At 38.2% G+C, this 26264-nt stretch overlaps 1 protein-coding gene across 4 annotated transcripts in view; it reads left to right on the top strand.

Annotated features, from left to right (window-relative positions):
- CDON (cell adhesion associated, oncogene regulated) overlaps positions 1 to 26264 on the top strand; it is a 108805-nt gene that overhangs the window by 36640 nt on the left and 45901 nt on the right. For all 4 annotated transcript variants that reach the window (XM_036860907.1, XM_036860909.1, XM_036860908.1 and 1 more), the window contains 7 exons: positions 5406 to 5542; positions 7092 to 7364; positions 8642 to 8788; positions 9670 to 9813; positions 10479 to 10766; positions 18797 to 19066; positions 23153 to 23506. In XM_036860907.1, coding sequence (XP_036716802.1) covers positions 5467 to 5542; positions 7092 to 7364; positions 8642 to 8788; positions 9670 to 9813; positions 10479 to 10766; positions 18797 to 19066; positions 23153 to 23506 — 1552 coding nt within the window. In that variant the 5' untranslated portion in view covers positions 5406 to 5466. The remainder of the gene's footprint in view (positions 1 to 5405; positions 5543 to 7091; positions 7365 to 8641; positions 8789 to 9669; positions 9814 to 10478; positions 10767 to 18796; positions 19067 to 23152; positions 23507 to 26264) is intronic.

The raw sequence follows: 26264 nt of genomic DNA on the forward strand, positions 1-26264 counted from the left end.
TTACTTCCATATAAATTTAGAATACTGTTAGAGAAATCCCTAACATATTAGACAGTGAATGTTGCTTTATGCCCTATAAAATATTTTAATTAATTTCTCAAATTCATGTTTGATATCCACACTTAGCTTACCTCAGTGTAAGGATATAAACAGTATGCTGGTGAGCAGGGGTCCCCCCACTGTGCTGGTGGTGGTTGATGGGGATGGGATTGTGCCTTGTTGCCATCTTTTTGGACGACAACCTCAACCATCTATATATTTAGAGTCTTAAAAATGTTTTTACTCCTTGGCCCAATAATTCCACTTTAAAAGTCAGTTCTAAAGACATACTTAGAAGAGTAGTTAAAGATTTATGGACAAAGATACCCACAGCAGTATTATTTGTAATAGCGAAAAAACCCCACAAAACAAAAAATATACATATGCACACGTATAAAACAATGGACCCTAACCAATAGGGAATGGCTAAGCAAATTAAGTGCCGATACATTCATTCAATAAGTATCTATAGCTGTTACAAATGACGTTTATGAATAATTGTAATAATTTAATAATTTAAATAAATTTAATAAACATGATCATGATAAATGAATAAAGCAGGATTTAAAACTATATTCCATATAATGATCTTCAGTTATGTAAATATACACAATATGAAAAGGATTAGTTGAAAATGCATTGAGATATTGATGTGTTGTCTTTAGGTGATAGAATTGTCATGCTTACTTTCCTTTTTTTTGTACATTCATTCCACCTTTTTTTTTTAAAATTAATTAATTTATTTATTTATGGCTGTGTTGGGTCTTCGTTTCTGTGCGAGGGCTTTCTCTAGTTGCGGCAAGCGGGGGCCACTCTTCATCGCAGTGCGCGGGCCTCTCACTATCGCGGCCTCTCTTGTTGCGGAGCACAGGCTCCAGACGCACAGGCTCAGTAACTGTGGCTCACGGGCCCAGCTGCTCTGCGGCATGTGGGATCTTCCCAGACCAGGGCTCGAACCCGTGTCCCCTGCATTGGCAGGCAGATTCTCAACCACTGCGCCACCAGGGAAGCCCACATTCCACATTTTTATGCTAAATGTGTAATTTTCTTTGTCATTGAGTATTTGTAGAAACTTTCTGTTAACAATTTTCTACCTGATAAAATAGCATATTCACTGTAGAATATGTGAAAGAAAACCTTGAATATTTTGTTTAAAATATCACCTGGCGTTATGTTAACCACATTGGATGCTTAAAACAAAATTCTAAATGAGAAAAACACTGCAGTCTGAAAAATGGCAATGTAATTTAAATCAGAATTCTGTTCTATCTGATATGATTTAAATCTGAATTCTGTTTTTAATTTTTGCATGAGAATATTTGAATGGTATGTATGCTAGAACAGAGGTCAGACAGCCTTGGCAAGTGACGTGTGATGGGGTGGGCTGGTGTCCTCTTACTGTGGACCTTTTCTCTGCTGGCCACTGTTTCCAGATCAGAAAAGGAGGATGGGATAACAGTTTCTATGCAGAGGAAATTAGGGCTGTTTTCTCCCTTGCCAAGGTAAATTTTTGTAGGTAAGAAAGATGACATACGTGTTAAGGCCACTGATCTGTGTGTGAGAAGATGGCAGGAACCTTGTTCAGTTGTGATAAACTTGGCCAAACAAATTGTTCATTTGCGAGCAATGCAGGGAAATGATACATATTTATATTTATGTGTATATAAATTATAAATATATAAAACTTATATATACTTATATACATTTATAGTATACACATATATTTATGTATAGATGTTAGATATGTATGTTAAAATATATTTTTTGTTTTCCAATAACTTAATTAGTCAAGTAGCAATAACACTAATATTATGAAGAAGTTTCCTCTTTCGACAAATATAGTACTTTTGAAAATGACATAGTATTGAGTAATTTTCCAGCAGTGCTAATGCATATACGCTGATTTATACATCATCTAACCCTCCTTATGGTCAGGGATGTTTGTGAGGTTGGACCTAGGTTGCTCTTGGTGGCTGTTGAGTATAATTTCAAGCCACCTGACCCGTAGAGCAACAGAACCCAGGTTCTTGTCCTGAATATCACAATTTTCTAACAAGCTGAGCAGGCTTGCCACAGATAAACATAAACCAAGTCAACAAATATTTAGTCAGTGACTGTGAGGGTCATAATTTCTTTCCAGCCTCTCAAATCAACTGACAGCATGTTAACCTAATAGAAAGATAGGCGTATTCCTGTGTGATAATATTTAGGTAGCAATAATGAGCTGTGATGTTTTAAAGGACAGCTGTAAAGTAACTCACTAGATCACGTGCTGGGGTTAAAGTTGACTCTGGAATTTGTTTCACTGCTTTTCAATAAATAAATAGTTGAGGAAAGATTTGGCAAAAGGAAGAAAGTCTCTTCCTTGTCCTCGTCCTCTCAGGAAAGTGCCTCCTGTTAACAAGTTGTTTGAATGTTTACTCTGCCGTGACTGCTTAGCAATGGTGTGTCAGTTCTTACCCTTGAACCAAGGGAAGAATTCAAATAAACCAAAAAAGTTTTCACACAGCTGGCCCCTTCTGCCAGCGGGTGGTACCAGAGTATTTTCTCCCACTTTTAAAAGAGTTCAGCAAGGAAACATTTAAAAGGCATGCCTCGAACTGATAGTCCGCGATGTAGATAAACTTGAGTTTGCAACTTGGAGATTTTGGAGTACCTGGTGTAGAGAAGTGAGCGGATCCTGGGAAATATTCGATTTATTCAAAGCCATACTTAAGGTGCCTTACTTTGTATTACTACCCAGTTTTACCAATGGTTAGAATTAACCTTTCTTTTCACAGATGAGCACACACGTAGAATTCTCATTTCTAAAATGTCATTAATGTAACTCTGGCATTACATTTTGTTGTATTCTGTAGTCAGATTCTGTGTCCTGGCCAAGCAGGAATGTAGGGGAGAATTTGTCGACATAATAACCACTCTTTGGATCTCTAGCCTAGCATGGTGTCTGGCATACAGTAGGCACTTACTTTATGTTTGCTAATTTTTGAAATCATATATATGAATGAATAAGTGAATGAAGGAATAAAAATATAGCTAGGTTACACAATTCAGTAGAGATAACAGTTCTCATTAAATACTACTCTCTAAGGTACTTCTGGGAATTACGTTATATTAAGGTATTCCTTTCATTTTAAGAAACATCAAGTGCCTCGTTTCTGCTAGGCGTTAGAGTTTGCAAAGTTGAATATGACATCATTCTTGCCTTCAAAGAGGACACAGTTATGTAACCAGATAAATTGCAGAGCACAGTAGTGAGTGCAGTGGTAGATAGTGACCAAGGTGTAGAAGTAGCACAGAGGAGAAGGAATGAACCATATCTTGAGGATGGCATGGACCTTGTGAATATTCCTAATTTATTTATCTTGTTTATTGTCCATCTCTCCCACAGAATGTAAGGTATACATTTTTGTCTGTTACTTATTTTTACTTGTATATATTTTAAGTGCTCTATCTCCAGCTCTTAGAATAGTACCCATCATGTAATAAACACTCAATAAATATTTGTTGCATGAATGAATAATTTTCCTTCCAAAAGGAATTTACCAATTATATTTCACCAACGAGATATTATAGTGATTTTTACCCACATCCTTACCAGTGCTGGGTTTTGTGAAACTTTTTTTAGCTTTGTAAATGTGTTATATTATCTCTATATTAAAAAAAACACATAAACAAACATTTTCATGGCTGCCATCCATCCATCCCCAGCAATTCTCTCTATTTTTCTGCTGCCCTTTTATAGCAAATCCTTGAAGGAGTTTTCTGTGTCTGTTTCTTCATTTCCTCCCTTCCCATCCTATCTTGAACTGATCAGACTTTTGTCCCTTCTCCACTGAAACCATTCTTGCTATATCACCAGTGGTCTTCTTCATGGCTTTCTGATGCCATCTTATCTTACTCTATTTCTCAGCAGTGTTTGAGATGGGTTGATTACTGTCTTCTTCCAGAAATATTTTCCATTTTTCTCCCTGGATGCAACATTCCCCTGGATTTCTTTTTTTTTGGCTACTTCTTCTTAGTCTCCATTATTACTTCTTTCTCCTCTATTCAGTGTCTAAAGGTTGGAGTATCTTTCCTCCTGTATCATATTTTCCTTAGTGCTCATCTAATGCCAAGGCTTTAGTACGTCTAATATCTGCATTTTCAGCTCTGACTTCTTCCCACAGCTCCAGAATCCTATAAGCAACTGTCGACTAGTTACTGGTACTCGGATGCCTCACAGATCTCAGACTTTCCGTGGCCAAAGCACAGCTGTTGAGCAACCTCTTCTTCAGCCGTTTTCCCCTCTCCAGTCTTCCCCATTTCAGGAAAGAGAGCTTTTACTTATTCTGTTACACCAAAAACTAAGAGTTGTCCTTGATATAGCTCTTTCTCTCACAGTCTTTATCCAAGCCTTCAGCAGCTTCTGTTGGTTTAACCTTTAGAGTATGTTCTGAATCCGGTGATTTTCCTCACCACCTCCACAGCTGACTCACTGGACTAACCCACCACGTGCTCATCTCTCTCCCCAGCGATCACGTAACTTCCCACTTGGTCTCCCTCCTCCATCCCTGCCCCACTTCAGTCTAGTCTCCATCAGCCAGTGATCTTCTTAAAGCATAATGAGATCCCATCACTCCCTTCTCTAAGTCCTCCAAGGGTCTGCCATCGCATGTAGAATAAATGCCAAAATCTTCAGCGTGGCTTTTGAAGCTGGGCGGGATCTAGCCCAGCTTTCCTCTGTGCTCTTTTCTTGGATCATCCCACTCTCACCACAGTGGTCTTTGGATTTCTGCAGACAAGCTCAGTCCCCACACAGGCCTGCCCTTGGTATTCTCTGTGCTATCCATGAGTCCCCCATCTGAAAAAAGGGAAGAAAACCAGAAGTACCTAACTCATAGGGTTGTCGTGAAGGTTCAGTTAATATATGAAAAGCACTGAGATGGTGTCTGGCTCGTACAAGCACTGTATAAACGTTAGTTATTATTTTGTTGTTTTTGTTATTGTTGCTGTTTTAAGGAACATAGAGGAGGAATGCATTTTAGTTGTGTTGAGTCTTAGATGGTTGTGAGATGTACAAAGAGAAAGGCGCTAAAGGCCGTTACGTATTCATTTGGAACGATTGGTTCTGTGTAAAATAAGTGTCTTAGTATCTTGGAAGAATGAGCAGAATTTCTAACTTTAGTTTAACGTCTAGAGATTAGCTTGTGAAATGGGAAGATGTGGATCATTAAATGCCTTGTATTTGACGCACTCTATATAGAGCTTTCAAAATAGAGGGCAGACACCGTGTTCGTAACTCTGGCTATTCAGATAAAAAATTTCAACTGTTTTTGTACTTTAGAATTTCTTCCTTTTTTTTTTTTTTTTTTGATGTCTTTTAGTAAGCCAAGGCCTGGATTTTGCTCTGGAAGTCTGTCCTGCCCGCTTCTGTAATCTGGCGCTATGCATCCAGTTGCTGGACCCTTAGAGACACTGCTGTATGTTACTCTCCCGATTCTGTGCTCTTCCGTGCGTCCAGGTAAGAGGAGAAGAATGGTAGTTTGGGCCTGAAGCTTTTCCTCATCTTAATCCTATGAAGAACTTCGACTTTAGCGCTTCGACGATACTAATGGTTTCTAAAGACGTTTCTAAGATTTGTTTGACCAGTGGAATGATTTGAAAACTTTGATTCATTAAGCAATTTAAGGATCTCTTAGTAGTGCTTCTGGGCACTCTCAGGCCTTCCCATCATTGTCCTTATAATTTATTCCTTTTGTTGCCTTGAAAATAAATATTTTCCGAACACGCTTTTTTTTCAGTGAGGATATGTTACAAATCTCTGAATTTGGAAATTATGATAGGAATAAAATGCTGACTATACACCACCAAAGAGGAATTTTAGAATCCGTATGTAAGAGTACTCCACTTGGAGTGAGAGAACTTGGTTCAAATCCCAGGTCTCTCATGACCCTGCCGAATTTATTATCTAACTCTGGGTTACTAAAAAGCTTAAATGTGTTTATTATGAAATGTATATATAAGCCTGAGGCTAATTCATGGCCCATATGCATTTCTTTTTATTTTAGATATGTGTGAAGATTTATATAGGAGTATATACAAATACGGTGATGTTTATTTATTAAGTAATATTTATTTATTATCTTTGTTAAAAATACTGTATAACTATATTCGACTTAGTGAGGGAAAATTGATTTAGTGGTTTTATTTCTGGTTTTCTTTTGGCTAAATAGCAACCTCAGATTCAGTCAAGGCATTTCCCTTAATCTTTATTTCTGGTAAAATATCCTATAAAAGTAGATTCAGCAATTTATTATTTTTTTTCTTTTAAGTATTTTATTACACCAGATTAATAGTATTCCTGTCCCCCGCCCTCATTTTTGGGTGGAGGAGAGGGATCCGTTTTGATACTTGAACGCAAGAACCCCTCTCCCCCAAGTTACTGGAGAAATAGACGTAACAAATGAAACTATTCCAAACACCAAATAAAAATATTACGATTGATACCCCGTTTATCCTCGTGTCCCCAAAAGGATAGACTTTGTATTTCAGCGTGGCTTCCTAACTTTCTACTTCTGCGTTCTTAAAAGTTGAACATTATTTATATTAAAGGGAAGTAGTCAAATTATTTTGAGAAAATAATTTGCTCTTAAAGTCAAATCCTGTTGGTAATATGGAAGAGAATTCTTTTTATTTTGAAAGTCATCTTCTCTTTTTCAGATTCTTAACTTCCGTTTTTAAAAAGCTACTTCATTAAAAGAGCAGTTTACCATTTCTCATTTATAGAATTAGTATTTTGTTTTATTTATATCATAAGGATTCTCATCTGTGCTGCCCTAATTGTTAAGTTCTACATTGGTATGTTGCCTTACTTCTTCCAAAATATAAGAATGTTCCTAGAACTCTTACAAGCTCTAAGGACCATAACGTATAGATAAAGTAAGGGATTGCCTTTCGTTGTGTAGATTCAGATGAAGTGTATTAAACGTGCTCTTCTTTCTCTCTCCCCTTATCTCCTCTTCTCTCCCACTCCCCCCACCCCTTTGCACACGGGGACTGTTCCCTTGTAGACTTGGCACCTTATTTTATTTCTGAGCCATTGTCTGCCGTCCAGAAACTTGGTGGACCTGTAGTACTGCATTGTTCTGCTAAACCTGTGACTGCTCGTATCTCATGGTTGCATAATGGAAAAAGATTGGACAGAAATGTGGAACAGATCAAGGTTCATCAGGGGAGGTTGACTATCCTTTCTCTTAACCCCTCCCTTTCGGGTTATTACCAGTGCATTGCCAACAATAGCATTGGCGCCATTGTGAGTGGTCCTGCAACCGTATCCACTGCAGGTGAGTCTGATTTTGTCCCTGTTATACATGCTTTTTTCCTGAAATTACTGTTAATACTTGCATTTTTTTGAGTAGTGGGAGGAGCATGGGCTTTGGAGTAAGACACGTATGAGTTCTCATCCCAGCCTTGACACTTGCTGTGTGTTTAACCTGGGGGACGATACTTGAGCCTCGCTTAGTGTCTTCCTTTGTAACAAGGGATATGGAAATTATTTTGTGCAGCGTTAGGACAGTTTTCTAACGTGAATCTGAATTTCTTTGTGAGTATTTAAAAGTCCTTAATATCAACAACAGAAAAAGCTGTTGTCTGCTTTGACAGTTATTTCATGCAGTCCTTTATCTTTTTTTCACATCTAATTGTTTTATTTGCCTTGATTACAGAGTGATTTTCATTAATTTAATTGAAACCAGGCTAAAGAAGCGGGGTAGAAAAATAACTGTAAAAGAAAGGAATGTTGAGTATTGAACTTATGGAAAAATCTGGAATGTGTGGTTTTCTTAGTAAGTTTGAGCCATCTGCCTTTCAAACGGTGATGGCTTCCAGTAATGGAAAACGTCTTTGTGAGGGCACCCCTATTTACAGAACAAATCTGGATTCCCCAGGAGTAGTGAGTTTGTCATAACTGAGAAGAGTAAATGTTTTGGTAGAGCTGTGACCCATGGACAGCCCCAAGCCACACACCGGAGGGCTGAATTCCTAGGGGCTGCAGAGTGCTTTCAGCACTGGCAATAATAAAGAGCCCTTCCATGCAGCCTCCAGCTGTAGTCAACTTAAACCGAGAGAAATTGAGACCTAGTTAGAATATTCAGGTAATTCAAACGATACACTGCTTTTTTTTTTTTTGTTGTTATCCTCGGTTCATTCTTGGAAACCCTTTTATTGCCATGTGAGTAGCTACAAACAGAATAAGGACGCATAGGGAAAGTGAGTTTTGATGAGAAACTGGATTAAGAAGGCTTTATCTTGACAGAATGGTAACAATTAGGCTTCATAGTTCTCCCTAATGTTTTAAGAACAGTTTGCTTATCTTGTAGTCTCCTGGAAGCATTGTCTTCTGGAAAAGGGTGCCATGACTAAGCCCCAGCTCTCAACTGTGCACCTCTACCCCAACTGCTTTCTAAGATAAAAGGATCCTGTTACTTTGGGAACTGGGATTAGCTGCCACAAATGGCCATGGTGCAGATGTTGTTTCTATTTTTAAAATTTCCTTTGGGAAAGAGAGTTCAAATTTACATTTATTTATTTACCTATCTACTTATTTACTTATTTCTTTTAGTTCTTGGTGATTTTGGTTCATCAACAAAGCATGTTATTACAGCAGAAGAAAAAAGTACTGGTTTCATTGGCTGCAAGGTACCAGATAGTAACCCCAGAGCTGAGGTGCGCTATAAAATCCGGGGAAAGTGGCTGAAACATTCCACAGGTGAGACCTCTTACGACAAGCCAATGGCACCCAGAGAACAAATGTGATTAACCAACTACCATTAAGCTCTGTGTGCTAGGGGCTGTAGACACAAAAATACATAAGATATATTGTCTCTACTATTGGGAGTCAAGTGGAGTAGTTTAGACAAATGGTTACAGTATGAAATAGAACATAGTGTAGAAGACAGTATAGAAATGATTACAACCTCGCACCCCCAAGGCTCACTCCTTCAACTCATTCAGGAATCTACTCAGATATCACTTCCTTTGAGAAGATCGCCCTCATGGCACTGTCTAAAATAATATGCTCTGTCGCTCTGTCCACTTTATTCAGCTTCATTTTCTGTAGCACTGTGTTATATGTGTTACTGTTTGCTTGTTTGTCATTTGTCCCTTTCTCTGCCACCTTGTCCCTGCATTGGAGCATTGGCAGCAAGAGTGCAGGGCTTGCTTCATTCTTGTATCACTTGTGCACAGGCCATTGTCGGCAGAAAATAGGCTCTCAGTGCATATTGTTGAGAAGAAATGAATGAAGACGTGAATGACTACTGAGTGGTCAGTGCTGCAGGCAGGGGTTTGCCCAAAGTGGCAGCTGTGGTCATTGTATCTTTGTCTAAATATGTTTCTTGTGCTGTGGTGTTCTCAGTGAGTGATCTGTTGTCTTGGGGCTCCGATGGGTTTGATTTTGTTACTGTAGTGCTGTTGACTTTTTTTGTTCTGCCTTGACTTTCCTTTTCCTTCATTTAATGAATTTTCCCTGATTGCTTATTTGCTGCTCATGTCACATCTACATTTAAAGCATAACTATCAGCCTTTGTTAGTTGTAACTTGTGTCCTTCATAAAGAGAGAGGCCTAACTGCATTCCCTTCCTTCCTCAGAGAATTACTTAATCCTTCCATCAGGGAATCTTCAGATTTTGAATGTATCCTTAGAGGACAAGGGATCATATAAATGTGCAGCTTTTAATCCTGTCACACATGAATTAAAAGTTGAATCCATTGGCCAAAAGCTCCTTGTGAGTCGTAAGTATTTGGGGGAATCGTGGTCACTGGGAAGAGTCCTCAGAAGCATTTCTCATAAAAAGTTGGGAAGTGGGAGTTCATTTTTCTTTCAGATCCTGTTTGTTTATCGTGAGAAAGTCTTTACATGCATAAATGCATTATAGCATAGTACTGTATATGTTTTAAAAATATAATGACTTTTTAGAAGAGAATTTTGGTCAAGATGACAGGATAGAATTCATGTGGAGAACTTTGCCCTTTGCTCAAATAAAAAGAAATTAGTGAGCAAATATCACTTTATATCAGTGGTAATCAAATTGGTAGCTAACTGTGAATTATGAAAAAATATTTACCTGTTCTCTTCGAGATACGATAAGTCATAGCTGATGTTTAGCTTAGGGTGGTCGAGTTGTAGTAGCACCAATAGTCAAAGCATAGTTAAGTAACAGTCCACATACTTGTTGAGAAATTCAGCATTTCCAAACTGCTAATTCAGAAATAGCTCTAAAGGGTCATCAAGTCTTTTAAATTTAATTCTCAACTGAAAATGATTTAGTTACCAAACAGGACCTCATAGTGTAAAGAAGAATAAATGGGAAGATGGGGAAACTCACAGCTTTGCTAAGGAAGAGGGTGGATGTGAATACATAAGAATAATGATTTTTTATTTTCCCTTCTTTCTCCAGGCCCTTCTTCAGATGACTTTCACATTCTTCACCCCACCCTTTCACAGGCGTTAGCTGTTCTCTCTCGTAGCCCTGTGACCCTGGAGTGTGTGGTAAGTGGGATCCCAGCTTCTCACGTGCGCTGGCTGAAGGACGGTGAGGACGCTGTGCCGGGAAGCAAGTGGAGAAGGTTGCATTCGCATCTTGCCACGGACAGCATTGATCCGGCGGACTCTGGCAACTACTCCTGTGTGGTGGGAAACAAGTCTGGAGACACCAAACACGTGACTTACGTGGTGAATGTACTTGGTAAGATGTTACTTGTTAAGTGTTTTTTCAAGTCAGGCTATTTTTCTGGTCTAACTGATGTTTGAGTAGAAGATGTATTTGTGAACCGTAAATGGAATAGAGACTACCTAGAAATAGCTACCCCAGTACCAAAATGAGCTTCATTTCTCTAAAGGACTGATGAGTTGGGCAGTGTTTCTGGGTGGCACAGAGCGTTTCACCTGGGATGTTCTTGGGAACCTCACCCCCAACCTGGTTACACAATACAGTAAGTCCCCTACATACGAACCTTCAAGTTGCAAACTTTCAAAGATGCGAACGTGCGTTCGCATGTCCAATCACGTAAGTTAGTTCACGTGTCTGGTGTACATTGTCACGTGTGTGCATCCTCTACAAGTGGCTGTGCTTTTGTGTACTGTACAGTACTGTATAGAGTACCATAGTACAGTATCTTTATTTCAAGCCCAGGATGTCCTGAAGCAGGTGTAAAAGCAGCGGTGATGTAGCTTGTTCTGTTCTATATAGCCGATTGTTAGTAGGGTTCCTAGGCTAACTTTGTTGGACTTAGGAGCAAATTGAACTTATGAACGCACTCTCGGAATGGAACTGGTTCATACGCAGGGGACTTATTTACAGAGCTGGTTCTTCCTTCTCGATGGCGTGGAGGAAAGAGACTGGAATTCAACAGGATGGAAGATTCTGAGCTGTATCAGTGTGTAGTGTCCAGTAATTGTAACTAAGACAGAGTACTGACTAGAAAATGTCATCTCAAAAAGAAATCATTTCATTTTATTTTCCCTTTTGGAATGCTTTCACTATAGCTGGCTCATAAAATTTGTGTTATTTTCACCCATATTTCTATATATACTATTTATCTCAAAGCTATTCCTTTCTTCCAGCTACCTATCTCACTGTCATGTGTAGCAGCAAAAATGTTTTCCTTTATCAAAACAGATTTTCATGAAAACCGGAAAAAAAAAGTTTTCATAGTAAATATAGTTTTTGTAAACCTTCTGCACCTGTTTATGTGCAACAGTGGCCTGACATAGGTTACACTGGAATTAATATAAGTGTATGGCAAGTGGGCTTTAAAATTTAATGATAGAAATTACTTTGAGATTAACCAAGATGGCGGAGTAGAAGGACGTGCTCTCACTCCCTCTTGCAAGAGCACCAGAATCACCACTGGCTGCTGGACAATCATTGACAGGAAGACCCTGGACTTCACCAAGGAGGATACCCCGCGTCCAAGGACAGAGGAGAAGCCACAGTGAGACGGTAGGAGGGGCGCAATCAGAGTAAAATCAAATCCCATAACTGCTGGGTGGGTGACTCACAGACTGGCGAACACTTATACCACAGAATTCCACCCACTGGAGTGAAGGTTCTGAGCCCCACGTCAGGCTTCCCAACCTGGGGGTCCGGCAACGGGAGGAGGAATTCCTAGAGAATCAGACTTTGAAGCCTAGAGGGAATTGATTGCAGGACTTTGACAGGACTGGGGGAAACAGAGACCCCACTCTTGGAGGGCACACACAAAGTAATGTGTGCATCGGGACCCAAGGGAAGGAGCAGTGACCCTGGGGGAGACTGAACCGGACCTACCTGCTGGTGTTGGGGGGTCTCCTGCAGAGGCGAGTGGTGGCTCTGTTTCACCGTGGGGATAAGGACACTGGCAGCAGAGGCTCTGGGAAGTTCTCCTTGGCGTGAGCCCTCCCAGAGTCTGCCATTGACCCCACCAAAGAGCACCGGTAGGCTCCAGTGTTGGGTTGCCTCAGGCAAAACAACCAACAGGGAGGGAACCCAGCCCCACCCATCAACAGTCAAGTGGATTAAGGTTTTACTGAGCTCTGACCGCCACAGCAACAGGGAGGGAACCCAGCCCCACCCATCAACAGTCAAGTGGATTAAGGTTTTACTGAGCTCTGACCGCCACAGCAACAGTCAGCTCTACCCACCACCAGAGCCTCCCATCAAGCCTCTTAGATAGCCTCAACCACCAGAGGGCAGACAACAGAAGCAAGAAAAACTACGATCCTGCAGCCTGTGGACCAAAAACCACAGTTACAGAAAGATAGAGAAGATGAAAAGGCAGAGGGCTATGCACCAGATGAAGGAACAAGAAAAAACCCCAGAAAAACAACTAAATGAAGTGGAGATAGGCAACCTTCCAGAAAAAGAATTCAGAATAATGATAGTGAAGATGATCCAGGACCTCGGAATAAGAATGGAGGCAAAGATTGAGAAGATGCAAGAAATGATTAACAAAGACCTAGAAGAATTAAAGAACAAACAAACAGAGATCACCAATACAATAACTGAAATGAAAACTACACTAGAAGGAATCAATAGCAGAATAACTGAGGCAGAAGAACGGATAAGTGACCTGGAAGACAGAATGGTGGAATTCACTGCTGCAGAACAGACTAAAGAAAAAAGAATGAAAAGAAATGAAGACAGCCTAAGAGACCTCTGGGACAACATTAAACGCAACAACATTCGCATTATAGGGGTCCCAGAAGGAGAAGAGAGAGAGAAAGGACCAGAGAAAATATTTTAAGAGATTATAGTCGAAAACTTCCCTAACATGGGAAAGGAAATAGCCACCCAAGTCCAGGAAGCGCAGAGAGTCCCATACAGAATAAACCCAAGGAGAAACACGCCGAGACACATAGTAATCAAAGTGGCAAAAATTAAAGACAAAGAAAAATTATTGAAAGCAGCAAGGGAAAAACGACAAATAACATACAAGGGAACTCCCATAAGGTTAACAGTGGATTTCTCAGCAGAAACTCTGCAAGCCAGAAGGGAGTGGCATGATATACTTAAAGTGATGAAAGGGAAGAACCTACAACCAAGATTACTCTACCCGGCAAGGATCTCATTTAGATTTGATGGAGAAATCAAAAGCTTTGCAGACAAGCAAAAGCTAAGAGAATTCAGCACCACCAAACCAGCTCTACAACAAATGCTACAGGAACTTCTCTAAGTGGGAAACACAAGAGAAGAAAAGGACCTACAAAGACAAACCCAAAACAATTAAGAAAATGGTCATAGGAACATACATATCGATAATTACCTTAAACGTGAATGGATTAAATGCCCCAACCAAAAGACATAGACTGGCTGAATGGATACAAAAACAAGACCCATATATATGCTGTCTACAAGAGACCCACTTTAGACCTAGGGACACATACAGACTGAAAGTGAGGGGATGGAAAAAGATATTCCATGCAAATGGAAATCAAAAGAAAGCTGGAGTAGCTATACTCATATCAGATAAAATAGACTTTAAAATAAAGAATGTTACAAGAGACAAGGAAGGACACTACATAATGATCAAGGGATCAATCCAAGAAGAAGATATAACAATTATAAATATATATGCACCCAACATAGGAGCACCTCAATACATAAGGCAACTGCTAACAGCTATAAAAGAGGAAATCGACAGTAACACAATAATAGTGGGGGACTTTAACACCTCACTTACACCAATGGACAGATCATCCAAAATGAAAATAAATAAGGAAACAGAAGCTTTAAATGACACAATAGACCAGATAGATTTAATTGATATATATAGGACATTCCATCCAAAAACAGCAGATTACACGTTCTTCTCAAGTGCGCACGGAACATTCTCCAGGATAGATCACATCTTGGGTCACAAATCAAGCCTCAGTAAATTTAAGAAAATTGAAATCATATCAAGCATCTTTTCTGACCACAACGCTATGAGATTAGAAATGAATTACAGGGAAAAAAACGTAAAAAGGACAAACACATGGAGGCTAAACAATACGTTACTAAATAACCAAGAGATCACTGAAGAAATCAAAGAGGAAATCAAAAAATACCTAGAGACAAATGACAATGAAAACACGACGACCCAAAACCTATGGGATGCAGCAAAAGCGGTTCTAAGAGGGAAGTTTATAGCTATACAAGCCTACCTAAAGAAACAAGAAAAATCTCAAGTAAACAATCTAACCTTACACCTAAAGAAACTAGAGAAAGAAGAACAAACAAAACCCAAAGTTAGCAGAAGGAAAGAAATCATAAAGATCAGAGCAGAAATAAATGAAATAGAAACAAAGAAAACAATAGCAAAGATCAATAAAACTAAAAGTTGGTTCTTTGAGAAGATAAACAAAATTGATAAGCCATTAGCCAGACTCATCAAGAAAAAGAGGGAGAGGACTCAAATCAATAAAATCAGAAATGAAAAAGGAGAAGTTACAACAGACACCGCCGAAATACAAAGCATCCTAAGAGACTACTACAAGCAACTCTATGCCGATAAAATGGACAACCTGGAAGAAATGGACAAATTCTTAGAAAGGTATAACCTTCCCAGACTGAATCAGGAAGAAACAGAAAATATGAACAGACCAATCACAAGTAATGAAATTGAAACTGTGATTAAAAATCTTCCAACAAACAAAAGTCCAGGACCAGATGGCTTCACAGGTGAATTCTATCAAACATTTAGAGAAGAGCTAACACCCATCCTTCTCAAACTCTTCCAAAAAATTGCAGAGGAAGGAACACTCCCAAACTCATTCTATGAGGCCACCATCACCCTGATACCAAAACCAGACAAAGACACTATAAAAAAGAAAATTACAGACCAATATCACTGATGAATATAGATGCAAAAATCCTCAACAAAATACTAGCAAACAGAATCCAGCAACACATTAAAAGGATCATACACCACGATCAAGTGGGATTTATCCCAGGGATGCAAGGATTCTTCAATATACGCAAATCAATCAATGTGATACACCATATTAACAAATTGAAGAATAAAAACCATATGATCATCTCAATAGATGCAGAAAAAGCTTTTGACAAAATTCAACACCCATTTCTGATAAAAACTCTCCAGAAAGTGGGCATAGAGGGAACCTACCTCAACATAATAAAGGCCATATATGACAAACCCACAGCAAACATCATTCTCAATGGTGAAAAACTGAAAGCATTTCCTCTAAGATCAGGAACGAGACAAGGATGTCCACTCTCACCACTATTATTCAACATAGTTCTGGAAGTCCTAGCCACGGCAATCAGAGAAGAAAAAGAAATAAAAGGAATACAAATTGGAAAAGAAGAAGTAAAACTGTCACTGTTTGCGGATGACATGATACTATACATAGAGAATCCTAAAACTGCCACCAGAAAACTGCTAGAGCTGATTAATGAATATGGTAAAGTTGCAGGATACAAAATTAATGCACAGAAATCTCTTGCATTCCTATACACTAATGATGAAAAATCTGAAAGAGAAATTATGGAAACACTCCCATTTACCATTGCAACAAAAAGAATAAAATACCTAGGAATAAACCTACCTAGGGAGACGAAAGACCTGTATGCAGAAAACTATAAGACACTGATGAAAGAAATTAAAGATGATACCAACAGATGGAGAGATATACCATGTTCTTGGATTGGAAGAATCAACATTGTGAAAATGAGTATACTACCCAAAGCAATCTACAGATTCAATGCAATCCCTATCAAATTACCAATGGCATTTTTTACGGAGCTAGAACAAATCATCTTAAAATTTGTATGGAGACACAAAAGACCCCGAATAGCCAAAGCAGTCTTGAGGGAAAAAAATGGAGCTGGAGGAATCAGACTCCCAGACTTCAGACTATACTACAAAGCTACAGTAATCAAGACAGTATGGTACTGGCACAAAAACAGAAACATAGATCAATGGAACAAGATAGAAAGCCCAGAGATTAACCCACGCACCTATGGTCAACTAATCTATGACAAAGGAGGCAAAGATATACAATGGAGAAAAGACAGTCTCTTCAATAAGTGGTGCTGGGAAAACTGGACAGCTACATGTAAAAGAATGAAATTAGAATACTCCCTAACACCATACACAAAAATAAACTCAAAATGGATTAGAGACCTAAATATAAGACTGGACACTATAAAACTCTTAGAGGAAAACATAGGAAGAACACTCTTTGACATAAATCACAGCAAGATCTTTTTTGATCCACCTCCTAGAGTAATGGAAATAAAAACAAAAATAAACAAATGGGACCTAATGAAACTTCAAAGCTTTTGCACAGCAAAGGAAACCATAAACAAGACGAAAAGACAACCCTCAGAATGGGAGAAAATATTTGCAAATGAATCAACGGACAAAGGATTAATCTCCAAAATATATAAACAGCTCATTCAGCTCAATATCAAAGAAACAAACACCCCAATCCAAAAATGGGCAGAAGACCTAAATAGACATTTCTCCAAAGAAGACATACAGATGGCCACGAAGCACATGAAAAGATGCTCAACATCACTAATTATTAGAGAAATGCAAATCAAAACTACAATGAGGTATCACCTCACTCCTGTTAGAATGGGCATCATCAGAAAATCTACAAACAACAAATGCTGGAGAGGGTGTGGAGAAAAGGGAACCCTCTTGCACTGTTGGTGGGAATGTAAATTGATACAGCCACTATGGAGAACAGTATGGAGGTTCCTTAAAAATCTAAAAATAGAATTACCATATGACCCAGCAATCCCACTACTGGGCATATACCCAGAGAAAACCGTAATTCAAAAAGACACATGCACCCGAATGTTCATTGCAGCACTATTTACAATAGCCAGGTCATGGAAGCAACCTAAATGCCCATCAACAGACGAATGGATAAAGAAGATGTGGTACATATATACAATGGAATATTACTCAGCCATAAAAAGGAACGAAATTGAGTCATTTGTTGAGACATGGATGGATCTAGAGACTGTCATACAGAGTGAAGTAAGTCAGAAAGAGAAAAACAAATATCGTATATTAATGCATGTATGCGGAACCTAGAAAAATGGTACAGATGAGCCAGTTTGCAGGGCAGAAGTTGAGACACAAATGTAGAGAATGGTCATATGGACACCAAGGGGGGAAAACTGCGGTGAGGTGGGGATGGTGGTGTGCTGGATTGGGCAATTGGGATTGACATGTATACACTGATGTGTATGAAACTGATGCCTAATAAGAACCTGCAGTATAAAAAAACAAACAAAACAACTAATACTAAACTTTCATTGGGTTATTTGTATGGAAATATGTTAATATAAATGTTTCAGACATTACATGAAATTTCTAAAAATCTTATATTTGTATTTGTATGGAAATATGTATGGAAATATGTTATATAAATGTTTCAGACATTACATGAAATTTCTAAAAAAAAAAAAAAAAAAATTTAATGATAATTAGGACTAGATTAATATGCATAATCATTTAATTTGGGCATATGTTACAAATGCCAATACATGATATACTCTGTCCAGGTAAAAAGTGACTCGATGGATACTAAAGGAAAATTTTTGCCCAGAATACATGTAACCTCAAAGCAGAATTGAGCATAAAAAGAATTTAACTTCCAGATAAGCATTCTTCTGTTTTGGCTTTTGTGTAGTGTGAAATCCAGGGAAATGATTACTTTATTTCAAACAGATCACCTGGAACAAACACTCAGAGAAGCCAAAGATTAGAAACTCTGCATGTATGTATGTGTGTGTGCATTTGTTGGGTTGGCGGGGGGTGGTTAAGTGGGAGGAGAGATCTATAAAAAGAGGCTATAATGTTTTAGTAACATATGGTTTATCCTATTGGAGGAAAGTAAATATATTTCTAATTTTTTCTTGATGACCATGGTGGATGGGAGTATGTGAGGAAATAATACAATTCGGTTTCAACTAGTTATTAATAGAGAGGAGAGTTTGTATGACTCATGTGATAATTTAAAAAGTACATCTTGAGGGCTAGACTTTAATTTATATTTTTTAATTTATTTTATTTTTTATTAATTTTTTACTGGAGTATAGTTGATTTACAATATTGTGTTAGTTTCTGCTGTACAGCAAAGTGAATCAATTATACATATACATATAATCCACTCTTTTTTAGATTCTATTCCCATATAGGTCATTATAGAATACTGAGTAGAGTTCCCTGTGCTATATAGTAGGTTCTCATTAGTTCTTATTTGTTTTATTTTTAGAACATGCTTCCATTTCTAAAGGACTGCAGGATCAGACAGTGTCTCTGGGTGCCACTGTACAATTCACGTGTGAAGTTCATGGGAACCCAACCCCCAACCGTACCTGGTTTCACAATGCACAGCCCATTCGTCGTTCCCCACGACATCTAACTGTGGGAAATGGATTGAAAATCAGGGGTGTTACCATGGAAGATTCTGGGCTGTATCAGTGTGTAGCAGATAATGGGATTGGATTTATGCAGTCTACTGGGAGACTGGAAATTGAAAACGGTAGGCTTTTAGGTCATGTAATCATAGGAGATTTTACTTTATAGATGGGGTTTTGTTCTGGTTAAAAATTAAATCATTTTTACAAAAAAGGAAATAATCCTATCACCATAACAGAGCAGTGTTCATTTTCCATGTTCCTTTCTAGTTGCAGGTAGGCATTTCCATGAAGAAGCAACCTTATTTAATCACGCTCATTTAAAAAATTTTTTTATAATATTTTTTCAACAGATACTACATAGTTTTGAAAAGGCATAATTTTGAAAAGCACATGGTAAAAGTCTCACTCATGTTCCCCAGCCAGCCAGATTTCTCTTTAGAACTAACTAGTTTTATCATTTTCTTGAATATCCTTGTATGCATGTATATAATCAATTACATATAACATGTGAGCTTGTGTGCATGTAATAACGTCTGTTTTTTTTTTTAACATAAATGGTGGTAGCATTCATATAAATTACCTTGAATTTTTCCTTAAAAATTTTTCCTTGAATTTTACCTTAAAAATTACCTTGAACTTTTCACTTCACATATATCTTGGACATCTTCTCATATGGTACATTAAAGACTATTTTCATTTCTTTTTAAAAATGGCTGCTTAGTCTTCCATTGTATAGTTGTGATGATTTGACTAGTACCTCATTGATGGCTGTTTCTAATCCTTCACTATTACAAGAAGTCTACAATGAATGTCCTTCTATATAGATTATTTTGCACATGTGTGAATATCTCTAACATAAATTCTTAGAAATGAACTTGCTGAATAAAAGCATATCTGCCTTGGTAATTTTGATAGATATCATTGCTCTCCAAAATAGTTACTAGTTTACACTCCCATTAGCAATGTTTCCACATATCCTCACCAAGGCATGGTGTTGTCAAAATTTCTGTTTAATCTTTGCCAATCTGATAGGTTTAAAAAAAAGTGTCTTTTGATCTATATATTTTTTATTATTATAAATGAAGTTGGGCATCTCATCATGTGTTTATGAGCCATTTGAATTTGCTTTCCTGTGTATTGACTGTTCATTGTCTTTTGCCCATTTTAAACTAGGTTGTTGGTCTTTTTTCTTATTTATAGGAGTTCTTTATATATTAGGGAAATTAATCTTTTGTCTGAGAGTTATAAATATTTCAAATTTCAAAGAATCAGGATGATAGAGACCAATTCTCTGAACTTGGTGCAATTAATTTAGATGTTAATAATAAAAAGTAATTTTTAAATGGCATGTATTTGGAAACTTAGAATTATAGGTCTCAATAGCTGGGTCAAAAAATCATAATGGAAATTTAAAATTCTTTCAATGATAATGAGTGTCAAATTGTGTGGGATATAGGAAAAAGGAACATAGAATTTATAGCCTTAAATGCTTATAAAAGAAAGCTAGTAAAACTGAAAATTAGTGAACTAAGTAAAATAACAGAATAGATTTAAAGAAAACAGAAGAAAGGAGATAATAAAGATATGGGCAGAAATCAATTAAATAGAAAATGAAGATAAAATAGGATCAGTAAAGATAAAGTTTAACTAAGGAGTTATCCCAGTAATCAATCAGAAAATTTAAAGTATTATTCATCCTATTTAATGAATAAAGGAGAAAAACAACATGATTATCTCCATAGAAGCAAAAAAAATCTGACATAATTCAGTATCCATGATAGACACTCTTAGGAAAACAGAAATAGAAGGAACTTTCTTAACTTGATAAAGAGTATCTAACGAAAACTCACCGGAAACATTACTTTTAATGGCGAAATGTTTAAGCATTCCCTTTAAAATCTCTTTTAGTTGTCATCATAGCAGAGATTCTAATCAGTACAGAATGACAAGAAAAAGAAATGAAAGATGTAAGGATAAGAGAGAAAGAAAACTCAATCGTTATTCATTCACAGCTGCTATGGTTGTCAATATAGAGAATCCTCAATAGTTTGATGGCAAATTGTTAGAAATAATAAAACTTTTAGCAAGGTGGGTGGATAAAGACCAATAAACAAGAATGTTGCCTTTCTATGTACGAGTGTATTAGCCAGGTTTCTCTAGAGAAACAAAACACAAGAGGATATATAATATACACATAGGAGGAGATTTATTATGGAAACTGGCTCTCACAGTTATGGAGGACAAGTCTGCCATCTACATACTGGAGAAGGAGGGAAGCCAATGATGCAGTTGAGCTGTGGGAGGAGGAGTGACGGTATAAGTCTCAACCTAAGTCCAAAAGCCAGAGGTCCAGGAGCACTGATGTCCAGTGTCCTAGGGCAGAAGAAGGATGGCTCAGCTCATAGAGAGAATTCGCCCTTCCTCTGCATTTTTGTTCTACTGAGGCCCTCAACGGATTGCGTGGTGCCCACCCACATTGGGGAGGGCCATCTGCTATACTCACTTTACCAATTCAGATGCTAATTTCTTCTGGAAACATGCTCACAAACACAGCTAGTTATCTGGGCATCCCTTAGCGCAGTCAAGCTGACACATAAAATTAACCATTACAACTAGCAACAGACAGAAAACGTAATTTAAAAGACACTCTAAAAGGAGAACAAGAAAGTGGGGACCTGGCTTTACCAGATATTAGAACATACACAAAAATCTATAGTAATTAAGACAGTGTTGTATTATTGGTGCAGGAACAGACAAATAGACTCTTGGAACAAGACAGAGACCACCAAAAAGGATTTGCACTAAGGATTTGACTTAGGTGGCATTGCAGATCACCAAGGGGAGGATATCCATTTCAAGATTTGATGTAGGATAATTGGTTATCAAAATGGAGAAGAAGAAATTAAATCTCTAACTCACATTGTACACAAAGACAAATTTCCAGTGGATTAAAGACCTGTATATGAAAGGCAAAATGGCAAAGTTTTTGAAGAAAATATAGAAGAATATCTATATGATATGGGTAAAACTTTTCAACAAGACATTTTAGGCTAATTTTTAAGAAAAGATTGGTATGACTACATTAAAATTAAAGCATCCTTATTATTTAAAGATACCATTAAAAATGAAAAGAAAAGCAATAAACTGAGAGAAGATACTAGTAACATATGTAACTAACAAAAGAGCAGTATCTAGTACTTACAAAGAATTCAGAACCATTGCAAAAAGGATAAAGGATCCAATAGAAAAATGGACAAAATGCACTTGACAGAGGAGGAAAAATGAGTGGCAGATAAATAGGTGAAAAGATAGTCAACCTCATTAGTACTGAGGGAAATGCAGGTTACGACCCATGAAAGCATTTTACACTTCTTAGATGAGTAAAAATTCAGAAATCTGATCATTGTTGATAGACTTCGTCAAACACAGGAAGTAAGACTGGAAAAGGAGAAAGATGTACTGGAGAAAATGTCATTTGTAATCGATATTCCATTGTGAGATCACTTAAAAATACCCCCCAAAAAATACCTGGGACCAAAAGGAAAGAGTTGGTGCCACTTGTTTAGAAACAAAAATTTGTTCATGTATTTGGTCAGAAATATGTTTGTCAACTGTAATTCAGAACAGGTTTTTCTCCCAGGATTTTTGTAATCAGATTTTTGCACCCTGGAATTGACTATCTTTTTGAAGGACTATTATTTAGTTTTATACTTCTTTACACCTTTTTCATGTTAAAGTCTGAGGTTTTGGCTTCACATGTTCTGTATTTACAGTGGTCAGATGCAGAGGATGCAAACTGGAAAACTCTCTATGGATTCCTTTATATACATTCCTTTCTTTCTGAAGGACAGGCAACCTACGTGGGAAATGTCTAGGAGCCCACACGATGAAAAATTCTACTTTTTATTGACTGCTTTACTTGGTGAAAGTTGAGAAGCGAACTAACAAGGAAGGAGATATCTTTGTTCTAATCATTACTATTATCATTACTACTTGCTAATGACATTGCAAACACTGTTACTTCAGTGAATGGACATGTTCACCACACTGTTCTGCATGTAAAACACTGTTTAGAAACACACATATAAAAGATGTTTCTAAGACAGCTACTTGTGCACGACACAACATTTACGTAATAGGAAGAAATTATTTTGCATTGTAGATACTATAATGTTCTTAATTTGTGTGAATTACTTTTTTTTTAACAGACAGTGGACTCAAGCCTGTTATAATTACAGCACCAGCAAGTGCAGAGGTGGCCTCCGGAGGCTCCGTGACTTTGTCCTGCAATGCCACCGGGGTGCCGGTTCCAGCCATTCGTTGGTACGACAGGCACGGATTGATAACCAGCCATTTGTCTCAAGTTCTTAGATCTAAATCCCGAAAACCGCACTTATCAAGACCTGGGGGTTCTGACCTGGAGCCTGTGTACTTCATCATGTCCCAGGCTGGCTCAAGCTCTCTATATATTCAGGCTGTCACTCGGGAGCACGCTGGGAAGTACACCTGCAAAGCCGCAAACGCACACGGCACCGCACAGTCGGAAGCTGTCCTCACTGTTGGTGAGTTGTCATTAGTACCTTTTCCCAGGTGAATGGTTTCCTTTGATAGTAGGGGATAAAGTGATTTGAAGTAGATTTTAATGAGTCTAGCAACCTCTAAATATATATGTATTTACCAACAACAGTGAAATGTAGAATTGCATTTTTTGGTATCTGGCCTTATGCGAACCAGATGAACTTTGGTCTCCACTTCTGGTGGGTTTGTTAAGCTTGTAGTTGTCCTATAGGACACTTTCATTTGGGAGCAAGCCCAAGGTACGACCTCTTTGGGGAATTAATGCTTTTGGTTTTCTAAGCTGATAATATCGTTGCAGATATTTTCAGGTGGGCCCTTAGTAAGGGTAGTATTCAGTCTAAAGAGTTGGCTTTTATTGGGAATGTTGAGTCACGTGTACTGTCAAACAACACCCATCTGTATATTTGCCTCAACCTTATTCAAAGTTATTGTTCTAATAGGGTGTATAATATAATATTCTTTATATTTTACTGATCTTGGGTGATGATGACTTAATTTGGAGTACTGGTATATAGAATATCAGTATTATTCAAATTAATTCAAATTTGACTTAATCCACATTCAAATCTTATATCAGTGGGCATTGGTGAGGGTGCCCTACTCATAGGGCTGGTGTGAGGATTCAAGGAGTCTGTACCTGTAAAGTGCTTAGAATGATGTCTGGAAGTAGAATGCCTTCAATAAATACTACGTATTAGGTTACAATTATTACTATCTAATTATTATTAAATTATGATTATCCCTTCTGGTAGTGTTTAGGGAAGAAGAAATAGTTACTGATATTAGTAGACCTCAATAATCCTTAAATAAAGAAGGTAGTTAAGTGTTGCATAAATTTATACACACATATGGATGTGTATATGTATGTGTACGTGTGTGTGTTTATATATCTGTTCTGCTAAGCAAAAATAGGAGTGGCTCTGCTCAATATTGTTAGCTGTAAGACAGCTGTCATGCAGGCACTGCTTGGGTATCATTTGGCTGAAGTGATTTTCTTTTAAATTTTTTATTTTTTAAAATTATTTATTTGGCTGTGTCGGGTCTTAGTTGCGGCATGCGGGATCTTTCGTTGTGGCATGCGGGCTCTTCTTTGCCGCACGTGGGCTGCTCTCTATTTGTGGTGGGCAGGCTCCAGAACGCATGGGCTCGGCAGGTGCGGCGCGCAGGCTCAGTTGCCCCGCGCCATGTGGGATCTTAGTTTTCCGAACAGGGATCGAACCTGCGTCCCCTGCATTGGAGGGCAGATTCTTAACCACTGGCCCCAAGGAAGTCCCTGAAGTGATTATGTTTTGTAAATAAAGGGTAAAGGGAGCCACAGACATCACAGTCATAGCTGATGGAGCTAGGTAAGTATCTAGTTGTCTAACTGCCTCACTTTATTTTTATTTTATTTAATTAATTAATTTATTAATTTATTTATTTATTTGGCTGTGTTGGGTCTTCATTTCTGTGCGAGGGCTTTCTCTAGTTGCGGCAAGCGGGGGCCACTCTTCATCGCGGTGCGCGGGCCGGGCCTCTCACTATCGTGGCCTCTCTTGTTCCGGGGCACAGGTTCCAGACGCGCAGGCTCAGTAGTTGTGGCTCACGGGCCTAGTTGCTCCGCGGCGTGTGGGATCTTCCCAGACCAGGGCTCGAACCTGTGTCCCCTGCATGGACAGGCAGATTCTCAACCACTGCGCCACCAGGGAAGCCCCTCACTTTAAATATGAGAAATCTGAAGCCCTTAGAAGATACATAACTTGTTTAGATTAGATCTTTCTAGATCTTTAAGATACCCCTCACTCCCAGGATTTTATGTCTTGATAAATACCATTTTTTGTGTATAGTAACCCCATGAGCTACATCCTACCTGAGTGGTCCTTCTTTGCTTCTTTTACATGCTCTATAGTAATTACTGAAGTCTAGCTGAGTGTATTAAAGCTCAGAACAGCAGGTAACAACCCACTTCTTCCCATGGGAATCTGAGCTTATTATTAAATTCTAGCATGCTGGCAGCCTTTACTTTATTTGCTATGAAGTGGGGAGTAAGCAAGATGACTCTCTCCCCCACCTTTTTTTCTTTCCAGAGACCTTGGGTTTTTGAGGTCCTGGATGTACAAATATTTGTAGAGTGAGTTGTAACTTTTCAAAACTATAATGGGAGTTGGCCTGGGGTCCTAAATAGTTTAGGGTGGGGTTGCTGGTTTGAGTGGTCACAGTGGGAACAACTTTGGCAGATCTGGTTCCGTTCCCTGTTGAACTGGTTTCAACTCAGAGTCATTAATTCATAGACATTACCATAGTTATAGTACTTAGAAAGCCAGAGTTTTATCAATCTGTTTTCCAATTCAAAAAACATTCTACCTTAAAAAAAGCTAGATGTCTCTTCTGACCATTTCACAGAGTCATTTTGAAGATAAATTGAGATGGTGTATGTGAAGAACCTTTGGAAAGTACTGTGAAGGCCTTATGAATTGTATCTAGTATCTGTGAGTGCTCAAATTCTGTTATTGGGAATAGTAGAAGAAAATTAATTGAATCCCCTTTTCGATAAAAGTTATGGAAAAGTCTCATTGCAGCCTGAACACAAGTGGAATTTTGATACTCCTGCAGTAGACACAGGCTGTAGCATAACATTTTTTCTCATGTCTCTGTATAAACTGAGGCGTGTGGTATTCAAACTCTTCTACAGCCAAATACCACTTCCCAGTGGTGACCTGCCCAGAGGATCCATGAAACACTAATGATAAAAAGGTCCTTCTC

This window comes from Balaenoptera musculus, chromosome 8, assembly GCF_009873245.2.
Source record: "Balaenoptera musculus isolate JJ_BM4_2016_0621 chromosome 8, mBalMus1.pri.v3, whole genome shotgun sequence".
In the NCBI taxonomy this organism is placed as follows: Eukaryota; Metazoa; Chordata; class Mammalia; order Artiodactyla; family Balaenopteridae; genus Balaenoptera; species Balaenoptera musculus.